We start from the raw sequence: 19701 nt of genomic DNA on the forward strand, positions 1-19701 counted from the left end.
CAACTAGTATTATCAGCATAACCAACCGAATGAGACAGAGCTAAGAGAGATTCCCGGTAGTTACAAAACTTTTTTTTTTGGCCAGGATCACATTTTTCTCCCTGACCGCTAAAAACTCAGCAACCTCTATGTTAAAAGTTCATTCTGCTTTTTTGCCCTTGCCTTGGAGAAAAAAATCAAACCAGACAAAGGATTCTAGTGAAATTGTGAAGGAAGGAAATATAAGGAAGCCACCGCAGTTCTTTAACTACTATTGTAATAATGGGAGAAAAAAAGCCAACCAAAGAAGCCCAGCACGTACGCCAGCCTGTGACAGAGCATGGGGACGTAAAGCTGAATGGTGAGCAGAGCCTGTAACTCGGTTTTTCGGTACTTCATCTGCTACAAGTTCCAGCTCAGACATGGATATTCTCTGTGAAGAAAACACTTCTCTGAGCTCAACTACAAACTCCTTAATGCGATTAAATGACGACACAAGGCTCTACAACAACGACTTTAACTCCGGAGAAGCTAACACTTCGGATGCGTTTAACTGGACAGTGGACTCAGAAAATCGAACCAACCTTTCCTGTGAGGGCTGCCTGTCACCACCCTGCTTCTCCTTACTTCATCTCCAGGAAAAGAACTGGTCTGCTTTGTTGACAACTGTAGTGATTATTCTAACCATTGCTGGAAACATACTCGTCATCATGGCAGTGTCCCTAGAGAAAAAGCTGCAGAATGCCACCAACTATTTCCTGATGTCACTTGCCATAGCTGATATGCTGCTGGGTTTCCTTGTCATGCCCGTGTCCACATTAACCATCCTTTATGGTGAGTGGCGTTGGTTTCCCAGCTGTACCCACACTGGTAACAAAGCATGTGCATGTTATTAGCAGGTGAGTCAGGGCTCACGGGACAAACTAAGAGCAGGGCTTTGTTTATACAGGAGGGTCTACCATGTTATACTGCTTAACTTTTACTTTTAAAATGAGACCTCACATTTTAAGAAATCAGACAACCTGTTATGTGTGATCACTGGAGAGTTTTGTGCTTTGAAACATGTATATTTTATGCAGGGAGATAAGGTGTTGTGCTGAAAAACATGTACATTTTATGTAGAATTATAAAGGTCCCAACACAGTCATGAAGCAATGACATCTGTCGTTCTGAATCCACTTGGTTTTCGCTCCTTTATATTCTCAACCAAATATTACAGCCCTCAAGACAGGACAGTTTTATCTTCGTCACACTGTTTTCAGCACTTCTAATGAAGGGGTAAAACTTTCCCAGTTACCTTGGAACATTTGCAGAGAGAATATTAGTGGTGCAGTGGGTTTACTGTTAAAATATGGAGTCTCCATTAGAATAAATGAATTATACCAGTTTTAAATTGTTCCCTGCCCAGAGAAGCTAATTTGGAAGTGTGCCTTTGAATTACAACCTCAACTCTTTAAAAATGCATAGGTATAAACTCCTCCCGTCTGGTTTGGAGGAGGGTGGGAAACACATGGGAAGAGATTAATCTTGCTTTCTTCTCAATAGAGTTTGAAAGAGCCAGACCTCTCAGCAAGTAGGCAGACACTGGGATGGCTTCAGCGGGAAGCAGAATGTGATATTCTTTACAAATTATGAGTAATACAGCTAGATTTCTCTCTTTAAAAGGGGGCAGAGAATCTTCAGACTGCTGACACAGGCACACCGGCAGTCACCCAGGGCTAGAAACAAGTTATGAGCGCTGTCTTTTAGAAGGGATGTTCTAGCCAAGTCTTAAGTGTTAAGGAAAAAAAAAAAAAAATCAACCCAGCCCCAAGGAATATGGAGGAGGAAGGAGGTGAGCAATAGAGCGCAGGGGCGCCGGTTTACACAAGGTCGATAGTGCTCTTTGCAAGGCCAGCCTCAGCTTGACCACTCACAATGTCACACCAGGATGATTTGATTAAATTCGCCTGTCATTTCCCAGACATCCTGGAGAGGTTCCCGCTTCCTAAAACCCCGCTGCGTTGACGGCAAACTCCAGGAGTGGGAGATGACTCTCAGAGGGCCTGTCCGGGAACCAAAAGCCCGGTGGGGGTGGGTGGGGGGACCTCCGAGCGGCAGGTGGACCCCCGAGTTGCCCGTGGGGACGAGCAAAGGCCAGCCGGGTTAGAAAGCCGACATCTACCCGGAGCCTCCGGCTCGGGGTGCAACGGCTCCCCCTGGCGGCCACCACTCTGCGCACAGCTGGTTCCTGCCCAGAGATGCCTGGGCAGGCATCTGAACTGTCCCTGAACTGGTCCTGTCCCTGAACTGGTCCTCCGGACACCGCTGGGTGGCTGAGGAAGTGCCCCCTCCTTATCCCCACCACGGAAACCCAAACTACGGCCCGCGGCTGCCTCCTTGCAGAGAAAACTCCTCCCAGGGTCAACATCAGTTCCGACCAGGCAAAGCATGGCTTCCCCCCAGGCACTGCTAAGAAAAGTTCTCTCCTTTTAGCTCAAGCTCTCTGCAAATGGTGTGAAAGGCACCAAGTCCAACCTGTATCCTGCACCCTTTACTTTTCTAAATATCGGTGGTGGCATTTTGGTAGAGAGTATGTTTGTGACTAGAGAGTTCGTTCAGCTCTGTGGATCTAGAATGCCGTGAAAGAAAGGTGGTCTTCATAATTTTCCTTCTCACATGTGCACAGATTTAACACCATTGCTTATATTGTCATCAAAACTAATTAAGGTTTATATAACCATTTGATCTCCCTCTAAAACAAACAGAAACAGGAGACTGTGTCCATAAGGCATACCCTGCCTTCCTAGTGCAGCAGGTGACTTCCTGCAGTGCGTCTCACAGGGGAATCCTCTGGGTAACTTTAAATCACTTTAATGTTGGGGGGCGCCCTCCACCCACCCTGCTGGGCATCAGGACCTACAGAAAAGCTGTCCAGCTGATTCTAATGTGCAGCCCTGGGTGAGAACCACTGCCCTAGGCAGAAGTTACCCAAGTGTGGTCCCTGGACCGGCAGCGTCAGTACCAGATGGGAAATTGTTAGAAATGCAAATCCCCCTGCGTCACTGTACACTTTCAGAATCAGAACCCCTGGAGATGGGGTCCAGCAGTCCCACTGTAAGAAGCCACCTCAGATTCGGAGGCTTGTTAAAGTTTGAGCACCACTGCCCTGAAACAGTTCTCAGGACAAGAATACCATGCTTTTCTTTACCACTGTCTTCATTTTCACCCCACACCCCCCAAGTTTGAGTTTAACCCCCAAAGTATTATTAGGTAATAATTTTTCGTTTTCACAAAGAAATTCCCAATCTGGCTTTTTAATCATTTCTTCATTCACACCAGTAGCACTTTTGAGAGACCACTAGATGCCATCACTGTGCAAGACTGAGCAGTTGTAATAATGGCTGAGAGACGGCCTAACCTCAGGGAACCCACAATCTGTGAAAGATATGTGAATAAATAATGACAGCACACTGCAAGAGGTGCTCCAGTAGAGGAACCCATAGTACCTCATAGCTCCTGACCTAAGTCATCAAAAACAAAAAGGAGGGACTTCCCTGGTGGCGCAGTGGTTAGGAATCTGCCTGCCAATGCAGGGGACACGGGTTCGAGCCCTGGTCCGGGAAAATCCCACATGCCATGGAGCAACTAAGCCCATGCGCCACAAAAAAAAAAAAAAAAAAAAAAAAAAGGAGGTAGGATTTTGTTAGGCAGAGGAGACAGAACGAGAGAAACGTCAGGGAGACACACCCTGAGTTTACAACACACCAGCATGATTCCAGCCACAAGAAGTTTTCAAACCTTGTATTCACCCACTGCAATCTTATTGTAGTTAAGTACAGTTGCCATCAGGCTGTTTTGAAATATTGAAAATATTAATATCTTGTGTTGCCCTTTGCTGTTACCTGTGCCTTTTCCCAGGATGGAAACTGTTCAAGCAGGGTAAATTCCACACACCAGAGGTCAAGGTCGCTAACTGATGCTTACCTTCTGCATCTTAGGGTACCGGTGGCCTCTGCCTAGCAAGCTCTGTGCTGTCTGGATTTACCTGGATGTGCTCTTCTCCACGGCCTCCATCATGCACCTCTGTGCCATCTCCCTGGATCGCTATGTTGCCATCCAGAACCCCATCCATCACAGCCGATTTAACTCCAGAACTAAGGCATTTCTGAAAATAATTGCTGTTTGGACTATATCAGTAGGTAAGTAGGAACGGTATTTTGGAATCTCATTTGCAATGACAGTTCATGCCTTCTAAGTAGACCTGTCCTGTTTTGTTGCACTGAACCCTGACATCCTGAATGTGCTGTTTTGCTTGTTGCAAGACGTGTTATAGTAATTATTAGATTTGCTTTAGGAAAGAAAAATCTGTTCATGTCACTGGCTGGCAACATAAATTTGTATTTTTTTGCACAGGTAAAAACATATACACCGATAGAGCCAAACGTGAGAATAACTGTGCCATGGCCACCTCCAAACACTTTCCCCATCTCACACTTTCAAATTCACTCAATTCAAGTTTCTAAATTCCTAGATCTTGAGTTTCCCAGAGACCTCAATGTTTATAATCACTGGACTTGTGGTCAGTATAAGAATACAGAGCCCTATACTGGAGAATACACAGCTTCTGGGGGATAGAGAAGGTACCAGGTGCCGTAACTCAGAGGGAGAAAGAAAGTGAGGACAGAGGATGGTGGCAGAAGTACCCAGCACTTACAGTAAACTTCCTCCTCCTCCTCTTATGATAAAACATGCCAGAGGATTTCAACCCACTTCACTCGGGTTGATTACACACCTTCACCTGTTGCCAGTATTGGTCTCCTCTCACACACCTAACAGGAAAGGCCAGGTAGGGGAAGCTAAAGGAACAGCTCCCAGGCAGCTAAGTCAATTGCACCTGTCCCCTAAGCAGGCTTGGTTCATAACCAAAAATTCCCTGGGATTTGTTTTAAAGTTGCCAAGTGGGAACGACGTGCCTGCTTACGGCCACATGGGTGCCAGTATCTACGAACATGAGAAACGGATTTGGTGGCAGGCTTGACATCAAGGCCTCCAAACCCTGCTTGCACTGCTGAACTTAATAAGTTCCTTCCTGGGAAACAGAGGTCGCTCCCAAAATACGCTTGGAGTTTCTGGGCCTGTGCAATCTTGGACTCATCCTACTAGGATCAAGAGAATGAAGGACTAGTGGTTCTCGATCCCAGCTGCACATAAAAGCCCTGGGGAGAGTTCTGATTTCATTGGTCCATGGCAGGGCCTGGTGACTGAGGTGCAGCCAGGGTTGAGGAATGAGACAGACAGTTGCTGAGGGAAATGCCATTAGAGGGGCAAGAATAACGTGAATGAAGAGAGCCAGGCTATTGTCAAATTTACGTAGCTTTACCCCTGGACACTGTCCCATTGGTGAGACAGACACTGGGAGAGTCACCCAATCTTTTACCCTCAGCCGCATGCCACCCCTCTCCCTGCCTTAGTCAAGCTTAATAAGAGCGGTAGTAGTAAGGGCTGTTTCTGAGCAACGACCAGAGACACAGTCATGTTCAAAGCACCTTATGGAAAATAAGCTGCAGAGAAATAAGTTGCACAGGATGACACAGCTCATAACCAGGAATCACCCTGGGTCAATCCTACTTGAAAGCCTTACACCCTTACTACTGCCCAGTAAGACAGTCTGCTTCCTCTCCTTCCAGCCATCACCCCAGGAGGCAGGCAGGCTGGAATGAATAGTTGTGGGGTGATGGTCAGGGGTCATGATCCATTTGGCCAAACTTTTACTGCATAACTACTCTGTGCTTGGCACTGAATATACTAAGGTATGCATTCAGAGATCTCTGACCATGTGGTCGGGGAAGGCAGATAAGAAAACATAAGAAACGCTGAAGTTACGTAGGCTGTATACCACAAGTCTGTGAGATGTGTGTCTGAGGAGTTGGTAAAGATAATAATGTCTGTTTTAGTGAAGGGGCTTAGCATAGATAGCCTCCCGAATTGTTTTTCTAGTGTTTCTATTTCCATTGTTGTTTTTTTTGTTGTTGTACATTTAAATCCTTAGGGTAGAATTTTTGTATATGGTCTAACATGTTTTCTTCTACCAATTATTAGAGACTTTTCAGTATCTATTGTTATCAGTTTTTCCCCTTCAATTGCCTGATGTATCTCATTTTCTTTGTAGATTTTAATATTAAACTGCCCTTTCATGCCTTGAATGTATTCATGAATGAAATTGGATTTCTATGACTTTGTTAGTTGGTTTATTATTCTTATAAGGTTTCTTTCTGTAGCCTTATTAAATTTGGGAGGGTTCTGATTTTCCCCTAAGGTCTTGAAATATTTAGTAGGAATGTACTTTAAAGGTTACATAGAATTTAGTTCAAATCTTTCTCGTCCTGGTGCCTTTTCAAATGGTGTCTTTAATTATATCACAAACCTCTTCAAAATTTTTCATTTACATTTTCTACATTGTATGCAGCTAATAACCCAAAACAAAGTTTAAGTTATCTTTTGTGTCGATTCTTTTATCATTATTAAGTGTAATGCTATTTGTTTTAAACTCTGCTTCATCTGATACTAGTATAGCTATGCCAGTTTTTTTACGTTGTCATTTTCTGGATATATCCTATTCCATCCTATATACTGTCAAACTCCTTTCTGACTTAATATTAAGTACATTGGATATTAGTATAGCTACGCCAGTGTTTTTACGTTGTCATTTTCTGGATATATCCTATTCCATCCTATATACTGTCAAACTCCTTTCTGACTTAATATTAAGTACATTGTAAGAAGCATATAAAGTTGTTTTGTTTCTATCTAGTCAATCTGTCTTTTTCTGTTTAAACTTTTAGAAGATTGCCATTTTTTTTAATAAATTTATTTTTGGCTTTGTTGGGTCTTTGTTGCTGTGCGCAGGCTTTTTCTAGTTGTGGCGGGCAGGGGCTGCTCTTCATTGTGGTGCATGGGCTTCGCATTACAGTGGCTTCCCTTGTGCGGAGCACGGACTCTAGGCACGAGAGCTTCAGTAGTTGTGGCTCACAGGCTCTAGAGCCCAGGTTCAGTAGTTGTGGCACATGGGCTTAGTTGCTCCATGGCACATGGCATCTTCCTGGACCAGGGCTCAAACCCGTGTCCCCTGCATTGGCAGGCGGATTCTTAACCACTACGCCACCAGGGAAGTCCCCAATCTGTCTTTTAATTAGAATATTTAGTTCATTTACATTTAATGTAACCCAGATATACTGGGCTTAAATTTACCCTCTTACAATTTTCTTTTTATTTCCCATTTATTTTATATTCCAGATTTTCTCCATTCTTGCCTTCTTTTAGACTAATCAAGAAGTGTTAATTCATTATTCCCCTTTATAAGCTTGTTAAGTTATCCCATTCTTTTAAATCCTTTTAGTGATTACAGCATTCATTTTTGACCTGAAGGAGGCTAATACAAATTACTTGTATCACGTTTGTTTTTTTGTTTATGGCTGTGTTGGGTCCTCATTGCTGTACGCAGGCTTTCTTTAGTTGCAGCGAGCGGGGGTTACTCTTCATTGAGGTACGTGGGCTTCTCATTGCAGTGGTTTCTCTTGTTGCGGACCATGGGCTCTAGGTGTGCGGGCTTCAGTAGTTGTGGCACACGGGCTCTAGAGCACAGGCTCAGTAGTTGTGGCACACGGGCTTAGTTGCTCCCCAGCATGTGGGATCTTCCCGGACCAGGGCTCAAACCTGTGTCCCCTGAATTGGCAGGGGGATTCTTAACCACTGTGCCACCAGGGAAGCCCCTTATCTCTTCTTAACTGATGCAAAAACCTTAGAATATTTAACTCAATATTGTTATTTTTATAAAAAAACTTTTATAACATTTTTATTTTGTTTTCATTTTAAGCATATTTTTGTTCAGTATAGAATTCAAATTTGGCAGTTATCTTTTTTCAGCAATTTATGGGTAACATTCTAAAGTTCTAGCTTATATTGCTTCTTTGTGAGAACTCTGCTGTCAGACTTATTGTTCCTTAGAACAGGGGGGTCCCCAACACCCGGGCCATAGACAAGTACCTGCCTGCAGCCTGTGAGGAACCGAGCTACACAGCAGGAAGTGAGCAGTGGGCAGTGAGCGAGCGAAGCTTCATCTGCCGCTCCCTATCGCTCTCATTACCGCCTGAACCATCCCCCCCCCTTCCCCCTGTCCGTGGAAAAATTGTCTTCCACGAAACTGGTCCCTGGTGCCAAAAAGTTTGGGGACCACTGCCTGAGAAACTACCATCTCTTACCACTCTCTGCTGCTTTGGGATTTTTTCTTTGTATTTTAGAAATTTTACTATGATGTGCCTAGATGTGGGTTAGTTCTGGTCTTAACCTACATGGTGTTTGTACTGATTCTTAAGTTTGTAGCTCAATGCCTTTTGTCAGTTGGGGAGAACTCTTGACCGTTATCTTTTCAAATATTGCTTCTGCCCCATTCTCCCTTCCCCCACCCACTTCTTAGACTCCAATTTCTTGTATGGTAGAACTTTTACCCATGTTTATGACTCTTAAATGCTTTTCTACATTTTTCACCTTTTTTCAATTCTTACTTGAGTCTGGATAATTTTACTGACTTTTCTTCTCCTGGGTTACTAATCCTCTCACCAGCTATTTCTAATTTGCTATTTAAACCTATATACTTTATTTTTAATTTGGTACTGCATATTTAGTTTTAGAATTGCCACTTGATTCTTTTTATAGATTCTGGTTCTCTGGAATAACTCTCCATGTTTTCATCTATTTTCTTAAATACTAATCACAGGTATCTGGGTATCTGAGTAACCCGGGAATTTCTATTTTCTGGGGTCTTTTTCTGCTTGGTTCTGTCAGCTGGTAAGCCTGGTAATTTTATTAAACACTGACAATGGGGGAGAAAAATGTGGATACTCCACTGATGTTCTCATTCTTCAGACAGGGGTCCTTTAACTTTAGCAGGCAGTTAGAATAGGTCCCCTAAATCTAATCAGGGATTAAGCTAGGTTTAGGCTGAGTTTTTGTAACCACTGGTCTGTTTTCAGTTTGCCCTTACACCTGGGATATATTCCTCCATGAGCTCAGACGGAGGACCAAGGTGTTCTCCATTTTGAAGAGCCCTCAACTCCAGTTTCTGTCTCCTCAGCCCTATAAGGCTGCTAACTCTTTCTGAAAATTTTTTAATTGGGAGTACAGTTGATTTACAATGTCATGTTAGTTTCTGCTATACAGCAAAGTGAATCAGGGGCTTCCCTGGTGACACAGTGATTAAGAATCCGCCTGCCAATGCAGAGGACACCGGTTCGAGCCCTGGTCCGGGAAGATCCCACATGCCGCGGAGCAAATAAGCCTGTGCACCACACCTACTGAGCCTGCGCTCTAAAGCCCACAAGCCACAACTACTGAGCCCGTGTGCCACAATTACTGAAGCCCACACACCTAGAGCCCGTGCTCCACCAACAAGAGAAGCCACCACAATGAGAAGCCCACGCACAGTAACGAAGAGTAGCCCCCACTTGCCACAACTAGAGAAAGCCCGCACACAGCAAAGACAACACAGGCAAAAATAAATTAATTAAAAAGTCAATCAGTTATCCATATCCACTCTTTTTTAGATTCTTTACCCATATAGGTCATTACAGAGAATTGAGTAGACTTCCCTTCTCTAGAGTAGTGTGTATATGTCTCTATTCAACCTCTCCATCTGTTCTTCTAACAAGTTGGTAAGCGCCTTAAAGGGAAAGGAGGCTCATACTATTACCTTACTTTTTTCCTCTTCCCTTCACTCCAGAATCCTAATCCCTGAAATCCTGACTGCTTAGACAGCCCTAACACCAGTTTTTGATCTCCCAGTCCCCGCTGAGACACAGTTTGGGGCCTTGAATTTTGCTTTATTTGACACTAATATTCCATACCTCCTCCTCGTTTGCATCTTTCCAGGCTATCTTTTCTCACCTCTTCATTTTTAATATCTTTGTTCTTTTGTTTAATAAACATATTTTCACAAGTAACTTACAGATGGATTTTTTAAAATAAAATCTGACAGTCTCTGCCTTTTGCTATTGAAAGTCAGCCTGTCTCCATTTACTGTGACCACTGACATAATTGGTTTTATTCCTCCCGTTTTACATTCATCATGTATCTTTCTTTGTAAGAGTTCATTTTCTTCCCCATTTCATGTTTGCTGACTTACACAATGTTTTCTTCATTTCCCTCGCCCCATCCCGTTAGTTTGAATTTCTACTTGGCTTTTCCACTCCTTCGTGATTATAGTCCCATCCCAAATAATCATTACACTGATATTTCTATTATTATATACAAAATAAATAACCCCACTAAATCGTTTTATTTCCTCATTCACCCCGAGTCCCAATTCATAGGTTTTTCTATAATTTTAAAGTAACCTAGTGGCACAATAGATCTTTTTTAAGTCAAAAAATGCAGAAACCATAAAGATCGATATAGACATAGCTGACTACACTAGAAATAGTACATTTTATGTGGCTAAAATCAATATAAACAAAGTCGAAAGAAAAATTTCAATGTCTGTGAATAACAGACCAAGGGTTGCTACTCTTAACATACAAAGAGCACCCACATTTTGATAAAAAATGAAAAGCAACCCAACAGGGAAATAAGCAAACTATATGAACAGGCAATTCACAGAAAGTTAAAATGGACAAAGTTCATGAGAAACACTCAGCCTTTTCACAGTCATGGAAATGTAATTTAAGACAACAATGCAGTACTATCACCCATCTGATTGGCAACATTAAAATGAGTGAAAACACCCACTGCAGTTTTGGATTTGGTGCCCTATGTACTCAGATTCTGTTTGTGTGAATTTTAATTGTTTGTTCTTGGACAATCTAGCAGGAGTTATTCAATATTAAAATTTGACCTACCAACCCCACTTGAGAGAATCTGTTCTACAGAAACACAAAAGTACACTTAAGAATCTATGGGAATTTGGGGAAATAGCAGAAAAGTGGAAAGGCTAGGTCATGGCTGAATGTATTATTTTTGCCTAAATTATGGAATATTTTGCAGCTCTTAAAAATATCGAGTTGGGGTTATTTGATATTCCACCGGAGGAATGTTAAGTGCAAAAAAAAATAAAACAAGTTGCAGTGTGGTATGCACGGTCTGGGCCCATTCGGGTAAGATAATAGTAATGATATATGGATACATTTACATATTAGCACTGAGAAACTCCTGAAAGATTTCACACTTGTGAAGAAGGTAAAATTAGCCATGAGAACAAAATAATGCCATTTACAGCAACATGGATGGACCTAGAGATCGTCATACTGAGTGAAGTAAGTCAGACAGAGACAGACAAATACCATATGATATCGCTTACATGTGGAATCTAAAAAAGGGTACCAGTGAACTTATCTACAAAACAGAAACAGTGTTACAAATGTAGAAAATAAACTTATGGTTACCAGGGGGTAAGGGATGGGGAGGGATAAATTGGGATTGACATATACACACTACTACGTATAAAATAGATAACTAATAAGGACCTACCATACACCTGAAACTAACACAACACTGTAAATCAACTACACTCCAATAAAAATTTAAAAGAAATGTATACAACATAAAAAAGGTAAAATTAGAATGATAGGATTGTTATATTTTCCCTTATATATTTCTGTAGAGTTTTGCCACAAGTATGATGATGATGAAAGTGCTTTAGATGATCAAGAATGAAACAGTCACACCTGCATCATGGGAGGGAGGGCTCTATGGAGGAGGTGGCTGACCCTCAAAGTTTGCGAGGATCTAACAGATGGCAACCTTGGTGACCACATCATAGATTACTCAAGTTTTCTTGCACTGAGTATTTCTGCAATTAGCCTCTTCTTTCCCCTCCTTACTGCAACCGGCTTGGTCGTCTTATTTTCGCCAAGGATTCTATCTAACTCTGAGGAAAATGAACATAATTACAAATCAGTTGAGTTTTCTACTTGTGAGCTTCTCTGAGTAAAGAAGTGATAAGAGTAAAGATTGAAGCATTAGATTAAGAATGATCCTGAGGTTCTCTGGATTTCATTTTGCCTTCATAAACCCAGTTCCCTTGATCAGGGGAAACCATGACTTCAACTACAACATATAAAATGAGCAAACCTTTTCCTCATGATGATTGCCTTGCTAATGCCATGTGAGAAGATAAAGTAGATGCTACTTATTCCTTGACCATCCTTAGCAGGTTAAAGTACATATTAGATAGAAAATGTGAAAATGACTATTTTCACATTGTCATATCCTGACAAGCAAGCAAAGACACCAATTTATTTTCTTGTGCTCATTTCATTGCAGAAATATATTTGCAGCTCATAGAGTAATTTTGAAGTATCATGAGTGTAAATAAGATTTTTTTCCTCAAGGCTAAGCATGACTTTGTATTTTATGCACTATTACTTTTATAATAGAAGAGACAAGCTGTGTCCATTTATTTTGTCCTTTGCCTTCACAAACTGGGACACCACACATAGAACCCTAAACTAAATGCTTAGAACACTGGGTCCAACCTCATGCCTTTAGGCAGGTCAAAAAACCTACCTTCCTAGACAGTGCGGCTGAATAAGGCAGGTTTGAGGGAGAGTGAAAATGATATGTCACTATAGTTTTAAATTGTATTTATCTGATCATATAGTATTCTGAGGATCTTTTCATGTTTGTGAGCAAATGTATATTATGTTTTCTATGGTTGGCTGCTTAGTTTTTGCTGTAGAATTTGGTGGTTATAAGCAAAAGCCTGGAGCCAAATATCTGGCTCTGTCCCCATAAGCTGTGTAACCTTAGGCAAGTTACTTAACCTCTCTGCACCTTCAGTTCCTGATGAATAAATGATAATAACAGTACATATATTGGTGAGGTTGCTTTAATGATTAAATACAGCATGTCTCATAAATGTTAAGAGCTGACAACATCATTTGAACTCCTTTCTGTGAGGTTCTTGGACTTTTCCTAACATAAAATAGAAGAATTAACTTTTTGTCTGTATTTTCACGATTTGTGTATTCCCAGTGTGTTGTCACTTGCCATTGTTTATAGTGGTTTTCTTTTCCCCCACATGGACTTTTATGTAATTTTATCTATAAATGTTCTTTTCTTCTTAACGGCTTCTGAGTTTTGAATCATGACTAAAATTGCCTTTCCCACTGCAAAGTTATAAGAGGAATTCTTCCATATTTTCTTCCATTATTTTTATGGTTTTGTTTTATACATTTAAGTCTTTGACCCATTCAGGATTTAACCTGTGGTTCAATCTTATTATTTCTACACAGCTACTCATTACATCACTTATTTCCCCCACTGATTTGATATGTCACCTTTAGTACACTCAGTTCTCATGTATGTATTTAGTTTTATTTCTGGACTTTATATTCTATTGATCAGTCTGCTCATTCACTTGCAGTATATTTTTAATTGAGGATATGTAATAATATGGCTTTTATTATCTCTTAAATCTAGTATTCCTTCCTTCATTGCTTTCTTTCAGACTTTTCCTGACCATTTTCATTTGCTTCTTTGAGTTTTTTAGGAATGAGCTTCTATCTAGTCCCAGAAAAGAAAATTTTATTAGAGCTGCGTGTAACTTTTTAAGTCAACTTTCTAGACCTTTTTCCTGGCATACCTGTGTACTATTTTTGGTCTTGTTTATTTTTTGTGGTTTGTAAGCAACCTCAAATTCTATATGGAATAAAGTGAAAGTATATAACCAAATAAAACGTAAATGTTAGCACTTAGGTTTAAAAATTTTTGAATGCATGTTTAGGTCCAAAAGGAGTAATATTGAAATATGTATGTTGAGCATTCCTATCATACCATATCTTCTGGGGGAAAAGATGGCTTGGAAAAACACAAAATAAATTAGCTGAATAAAATGGGCTCAAAACCAGATGGTGTTCTGTTGCCCTTTAGAGTGGGGGACATCCCTAACTCCACTGTCAGAAACAAATATATGAGGAGCCCACTTTGGAGTCTCTCCTCTAGGACCTTGCAGGTTTAGGCCCGAGTCCCTTACTGCCAGGAGTCAGCCTAGGAACTGGGTTTCAGATACGCATCATGCAACCAGGACAGGAAAGGACTTGGGTTACCTGTTCTCCCTCCCACTGCTTAGAGTTCACATTGTAGGTGAGCATCTACCGAGATACAAAAGGAAACTTGTGAAGAATTAGTCTAAGTCGCCTTTCCCTCAGTTTCTCTATCTTCTAATTTCTCTCCTGGGTGAAGTAAAATCGCCTCCCCTTTTTCCCCATCTTTTTTGTCCCTGCCACAATGCATTAGCACATCAGAGGTCCAGGAAGGAGCTCTGGGCACTGCCGCAGCCTGCAGGTGAGCAGGTTGGTGTCCAGGAGCAGGGATGCTCACAGCCGTGGGGAGAGGGGGCTGCTGGCCTTCCCTAGGGTGCTTCAGCACCAGAGAGCTGCCAAGGAGCCAGCTGTCACTGCCACTGCCCTGAAACAAAGCCTCTGCAGGGTCGCCACTCAGCCCATCTCCTTCTCTTAGAACCCTGAGTGCAGCGGTCCTGTCCCTTTCTGTACACGGGTGCAGGGAATTTAGGGACATCTCCCCCACCAGACCACCTCTTCTCATACTTAAGCACATAACATCACAAAAAAGACTGTGCTCTTGGAGGATGTGTCCTTCGTTGTCCTTCAGGACACCATCCCATGGGTAAGAGGAGACATACTGGCCTGGGCAGCTCAGAGCCTTCCAGAGTGACAGCTGACTTCTCTCTGCATGGCAGACTCTAGCCATAGCCATGGGACTACGTGCTGAATAAAACAGCACTTAGTAGCATACACTCTCCACGGCCACGGGAAACTGGTGGGCAAAAGTAAGAAATGACCCAATGAAAAAGAACCGCTTTATCCTTTGTTAATTTGACCTTCGTCATAGACTGAGATTCTTGGCTTTTAGCTCATCATTCTTCCAAGGAGAAGAAGTTAGAGGAGGAAGCAAAGGACTGGGACTCCTGTTGCTTCTGGCCACTTAAAGCAGAGGACTACCATCCACATATGGCCCCCTCCTGCCCTTGGACCGTGTCAGGGACTCACAGGCTATAGAGGCATACACTTGCTCCAAATCTATCCATCCTTTTTGGGCCGCAGGTAGGAATCTTCACTAAGTCCTGAGCGATAGCAGATCGTCTGATCCATTTGTTATCACCCGCACCCTTTGTGCCCTGGTACCTGTTCGTTCAGTGGCCTAACAAAACGCCAACCCTGCACAACCGGACTTTACTGTTGCTGTGCTCTGTAACCAAGCGCTCCTGGAGAAAAAGTCACATGCTGTGAATCGGACACCACCTATCTGTGGTTTCCAACCTTGCCTCGACTCTCATTGCTATCAATCCTTTTGCTTTGTCCTTAGTGGATTTTTTTCCAAGTCTCTTTCCTATTCAAGGCTTCTCAGCAACCCGAGGTGCCATTCTCTAAGCAGACAATCTTACTCCCTCTTTTGCCCTAAGGGGCCGTCAGGCGCAATTCGTTTTCTGTTTCTACTCCCACGTGCCAATTCCACTTTCAGTTCTCAATTTCCAAATGGGTATCCCACGAAGACGCAGGTTCTTCCGTACTTTGTCTCGACCTCCTATCCCTCCCAGAAGAATCTTTCCTGACTTCTCTCCATGTCCCTCCCTGATTTATTTTAATTCCCTGAAGATTCTACTCATTTGCTCCATTTTGTCCCCTCTCGTTTGTACCTCCAAGCACCATCCAGCTTTGACCTTCCTCCTTTTTACTGTTCAAGGTCACCAAAACCTTCCTGATTCCCAATCCAAAAGATTGTTCCTATTTTAATAATGTACTCAAGTAATACATGAATACATCCTCAAAGGGAGAAAGTCAAACGGCTCCCACTACAGGGAATAGACGTGAACTTGCCCTTCATCGCTCCCTGTGTCTCCAGACCAGCACCCACAGGTACTATGCTGACCTTGAACTTCTCTGTGACCGTTCAATGCGGAGCATAGCAGGAGAGGAGGGAGTCTTGCCAGGCAAAGCCCCCTCAGTCCCCTTCTACTGGTATATCCTTCGACTGTGGGCTTGCATGTCAAGCTATGCCCTCCAGACCCTGCTGACCTCTGGTGCAGTTTTTTCTTTCGTTTTGGCCCTTTCTTCAACTTCTACTTCTCTCTAAACCAGGTCCCATCTGCTGTCTTCCAGAGATTCCTCCATCATTTGTGAAATACTAACGAGATGACATTTTCATGGGTTATAATTTATTCTGATCAATGTGCTTTATCTTTTCTAATCATTAAATGGAATTTTAGGAGGGAGTAGAGACACATGGACACTGCTTGGATACTACCTTGATCCAAATTTTATTTATACATATCATACCTTATCTACTATTCTTTTATGCATTTATTTGTGTGTATTGACGTCTCCTCTTTGAAACTGTCTCCTTCCTCATCACCTTCTCCTCCCTCTCTGATCAGTTGCTTTTGTAAGCTCCTTTTTCTCTTATCCCTTATATGGTAGTGTTCCCTAGAGATCCATTCTCTACCTTCTCATTTCTTCTCCTCCTTGCTTTTGCTGGGTCCTTTCCATTTCCATGGATTCAGCTATTAGCAGAACACTGATGAACTAACAAATCTGTACTTCAGCCCACAGTGCTCCCCAGGGCTTCAGACTCCTGCATCCAACTATGTGCTTCTAGCCAGAAGGCCCACAGGAACCCCAGTCTCACCAGATCAAAAGCTGTGCTCATCGTCTGCCATTCCTCCTCCTGAAATCCCCATCTTAGAACACGGCATTAATATCTGCTCAGTCACTCGATACCCAACATTCCTCCCCTTGCTTTCCTCCACATCTAAGCAATTGACTAGTCCTTTGGTTTTTTGGGTGTCACTTGCTAGTTGTTGCATACATCAGCCTTCTCTCCTTTCATTCAGCCCCATCATCTGTCCTGTGTCACTGCACACATTTCCCTGTCCACAGGGTTTGAGGTTTTCCGGTTTTTTGTTTTGTTTTTGCCATCAGTCTCCACCTTGTCACCAAAGTCACCATATGAAATAAAGGTTTAACTAAATCACTCTCTTGTTGGAAACCGTTGAATGCCTTTGCTGCCAACAGATTATAGATTCTTCAGGGAGAGACACAAGGCCCTGTAAGTATGGTCCCTGTCCACTCTTCCATTTCATCTCCCACCATACTTTGCCTCACATTTTCTTCTCCAGTTACAATACACTGCCCCTAATTCCCACGTCATTTCACCTTAATTTTTGCATCTTCTGCTTCCAATGCCTTCTCATCTCCTTGCTTGGCTAATTTCTACTATTCTTTTGGCACCACCTCCTCCAGGAAGCCTTCTTGGCTTTTTTTTTTTATTTGGAAACAATCAACATTTTATTATCTTTCCAGCTCTGTGGGTTGACTTGGCCTCCACTGGGTGCTTTTCTGCTCCATGTGCTGTTGGCTGGGCCTCTAGTGGACAATCTGAACTGGACATCTGCCATGGAGAACTCACATGGCTGGTGGTTGACGCCAGCTGTCGGCTGGGAGCTGAGCTGGGGCCAGACACTGAGTGTCTCGGTTCTCCTCTCCTCCAAGGAGCCTTGGGCCCCTCAGAGCATGGTGACTGTGTTCCAAGGAGTGGAAGCTGCCAGGCTCAGGAAGCCTTCTTGATTTCTCCCTTTTCTCCAAGGATTAGGTACTTGCCCTGCTTGGAGTCTTCCACAACCTCTACATGTATTATCTTTTCACATATTATAATCATCTGTTTATTCCCTCACCAGATGAGTTCCCAGAGAAAACAAAAAAATATATACTTCCTCTTAAGCCCAAGTTATATAATAGATAATGCCTATCCAAAAATTAATTTCTAGAGTCAGAGGCTAAAAGCATCTTTAAGAAACTTATTTCCTTGTGCACTTGGTTTCAAAAACCTATTTTTAGATTGCTTTCCCCATAATCTAACTACTTTTATTTTTCTACTTAATACCAATCACGTTGTGGTTATTGTAAATGCCTAATTAGTAGGGTCTGTAAGAAAGATGTGGAATTTTTTCCCCACCAGATGGTGAGTTTGAGTTTGAGATTTTAAGACCTATTTGGAAAGTGTAGGACAATCGTCCCACTCCTAAGCCCAGTTCTCTCAAGTCAGAATCTACGTAGCATCTCAGGGTAGTTTTCCATTGGCTGCTTTTTTTTTTTTTTTAAACTCATTATGAGAAGGCAGGTAATGTGTCTCTTAGAGGCCTCACGGGTCTCCCAGGAAGAATCTCACTGTTGCAGCTGGACATCAGTGGGGTCTCCACATTCTACAGTCCAGACATCAACTTTGCAAGTTCAGATTTTTCCCCTGCTTTGCCCAGGAATAATCACACTCTGGGAAGTTGACTTACAAGAGTCAAATTCCAATAAGGTGACTTATTTAATACATAGGTAATATAAACCCATTTTCCTGGACCCATACACCGGCCTGGGAGTCTCCTTCCTGGGAGGGCAATCCTTTCAGATGGCCATATAAAATAGCAACGTGAAGTAAGGGAGGATCCGTAAGGGGCCAGAGGCAGTACAAGCACGTGAGGGACACAGTGAGAACTGAACAAATATACAAGCATGTAGCAAAGGGTTTGACGCATACATTTAAACTTTTTTAAAATGTGAATCAAAATATAAGTACACAGCAAAGGGCTTTACAGTCTAATGGAGGAAGATCTATAACAGAAACCAGAATTTGCCATTATAATAAAAATGAAAAGAACTCAGCAGAATTGGGGATGAGAGAAGGTTGTATGAAAACAGACATTTGAGTTGAGCTTTGAAAAAGGGGAAAAAGTTGGGAAAATGGAGAATGAGACGGAACTCTCCAGAAAGAGAATAATGCAGGCAAAAGCCATGATATAACTTGATAAACAAAGGATTGAGATATCAAAATATCCTTTAAAGGATGTCTAAATTCATCTAACTCTAACTGATGAGTTGGATGCCCTTTTCCACTCTAGGGATATTTGTCTTTAAATAAGCAAGACCGGTCATCAAGTATCAGAACATCTTTCCCCTGGACAGCACTGAAAGAATGCTGAAGATTTCTTAGCTCTCGGACTCTTTCAATATTTCATCTCAGTCATCAAAATAGTCCATTATATATAAACGTTATGGCTCTAAGATTGCTTGCATTAGTCATGTTACAGGTGCTGGCTAAGAGAGGCACCTTGGAGTCTCAGATAAACAGGAAGTTATGTTTTTATCAGAAACATTTTCAAAACTTTCTTCTACAGAGTTGCTTCTAGGAAGAATTCTGCAGATGAAGAGTTTCATCCATTTTATTGTGATCCTTCTTGATTTTAATTCTAGAAGGTGGTACCTTCTGGTCTTGCCCTGTATTCTGCTCTCTTGCTTAGTGGGGGGTAACAGCCTTTAGTTTTGGCCACAGAGTCCGGAAGTATGAAGTATGCTGGTACTTTAAAATGTCTTCCTAAATTTAGTTTCTAATCTAGCCTCATATTTCTTATTTTTTAAATTAAAGCTTGATTTCAGGAGTTAGGACTGTTGGCTATGGTGGGGTGTAGAGGTGGATAGAAACTTTTGCTCAATTCCTATTAGAATATGCCCATGAGAACCTTTATGATAAGTTATCAATGCTTGCCATTATCTTAGATTTTTAAAACATTTCCAAAATTAGTTACATTTCTCTATATTCCATAGGATGGATTCTTTTTCATATTCCTATTCCTTTTTAACTCCCAGATGAAGCATTGTAAAGGTTTATATGGGTGACCTTGTTTAC

At 42.0% G+C, this 19701-nt stretch overlaps 1 protein-coding gene across 1 annotated transcript in view; it reads left to right on the forward strand.

The window, feature by feature from the left end:
- The first annotated feature begins 401 nt into the window (after positions 1 to 401).
- Positions 402 to 19701, forward strand: part of HTR2A (5-hydroxytryptamine receptor 2A) — a 57931-nt gene continuing 38631 nt past the window's right edge. The window contains exons 1-2 of the mRNA XM_060129321.1: positions 402 to 813; positions 3960 to 4160. Of these exons, the coding sequence (XP_059985304.1) occupies positions 402 to 813; positions 3960 to 4160 (613 nt within the window). The remainder of the gene's footprint in view (positions 814 to 3959; positions 4161 to 19701) is intronic.

Source organism: Lagenorhynchus albirostris, chromosome 18 (genome assembly GCF_949774975.1).
Source record: "Lagenorhynchus albirostris chromosome 18, mLagAlb1.1, whole genome shotgun sequence".
NCBI classification, from domain to species: domain Eukaryota; kingdom Metazoa; phylum Chordata; class Mammalia; order Artiodactyla; family Delphinidae; genus Lagenorhynchus; species Lagenorhynchus albirostris.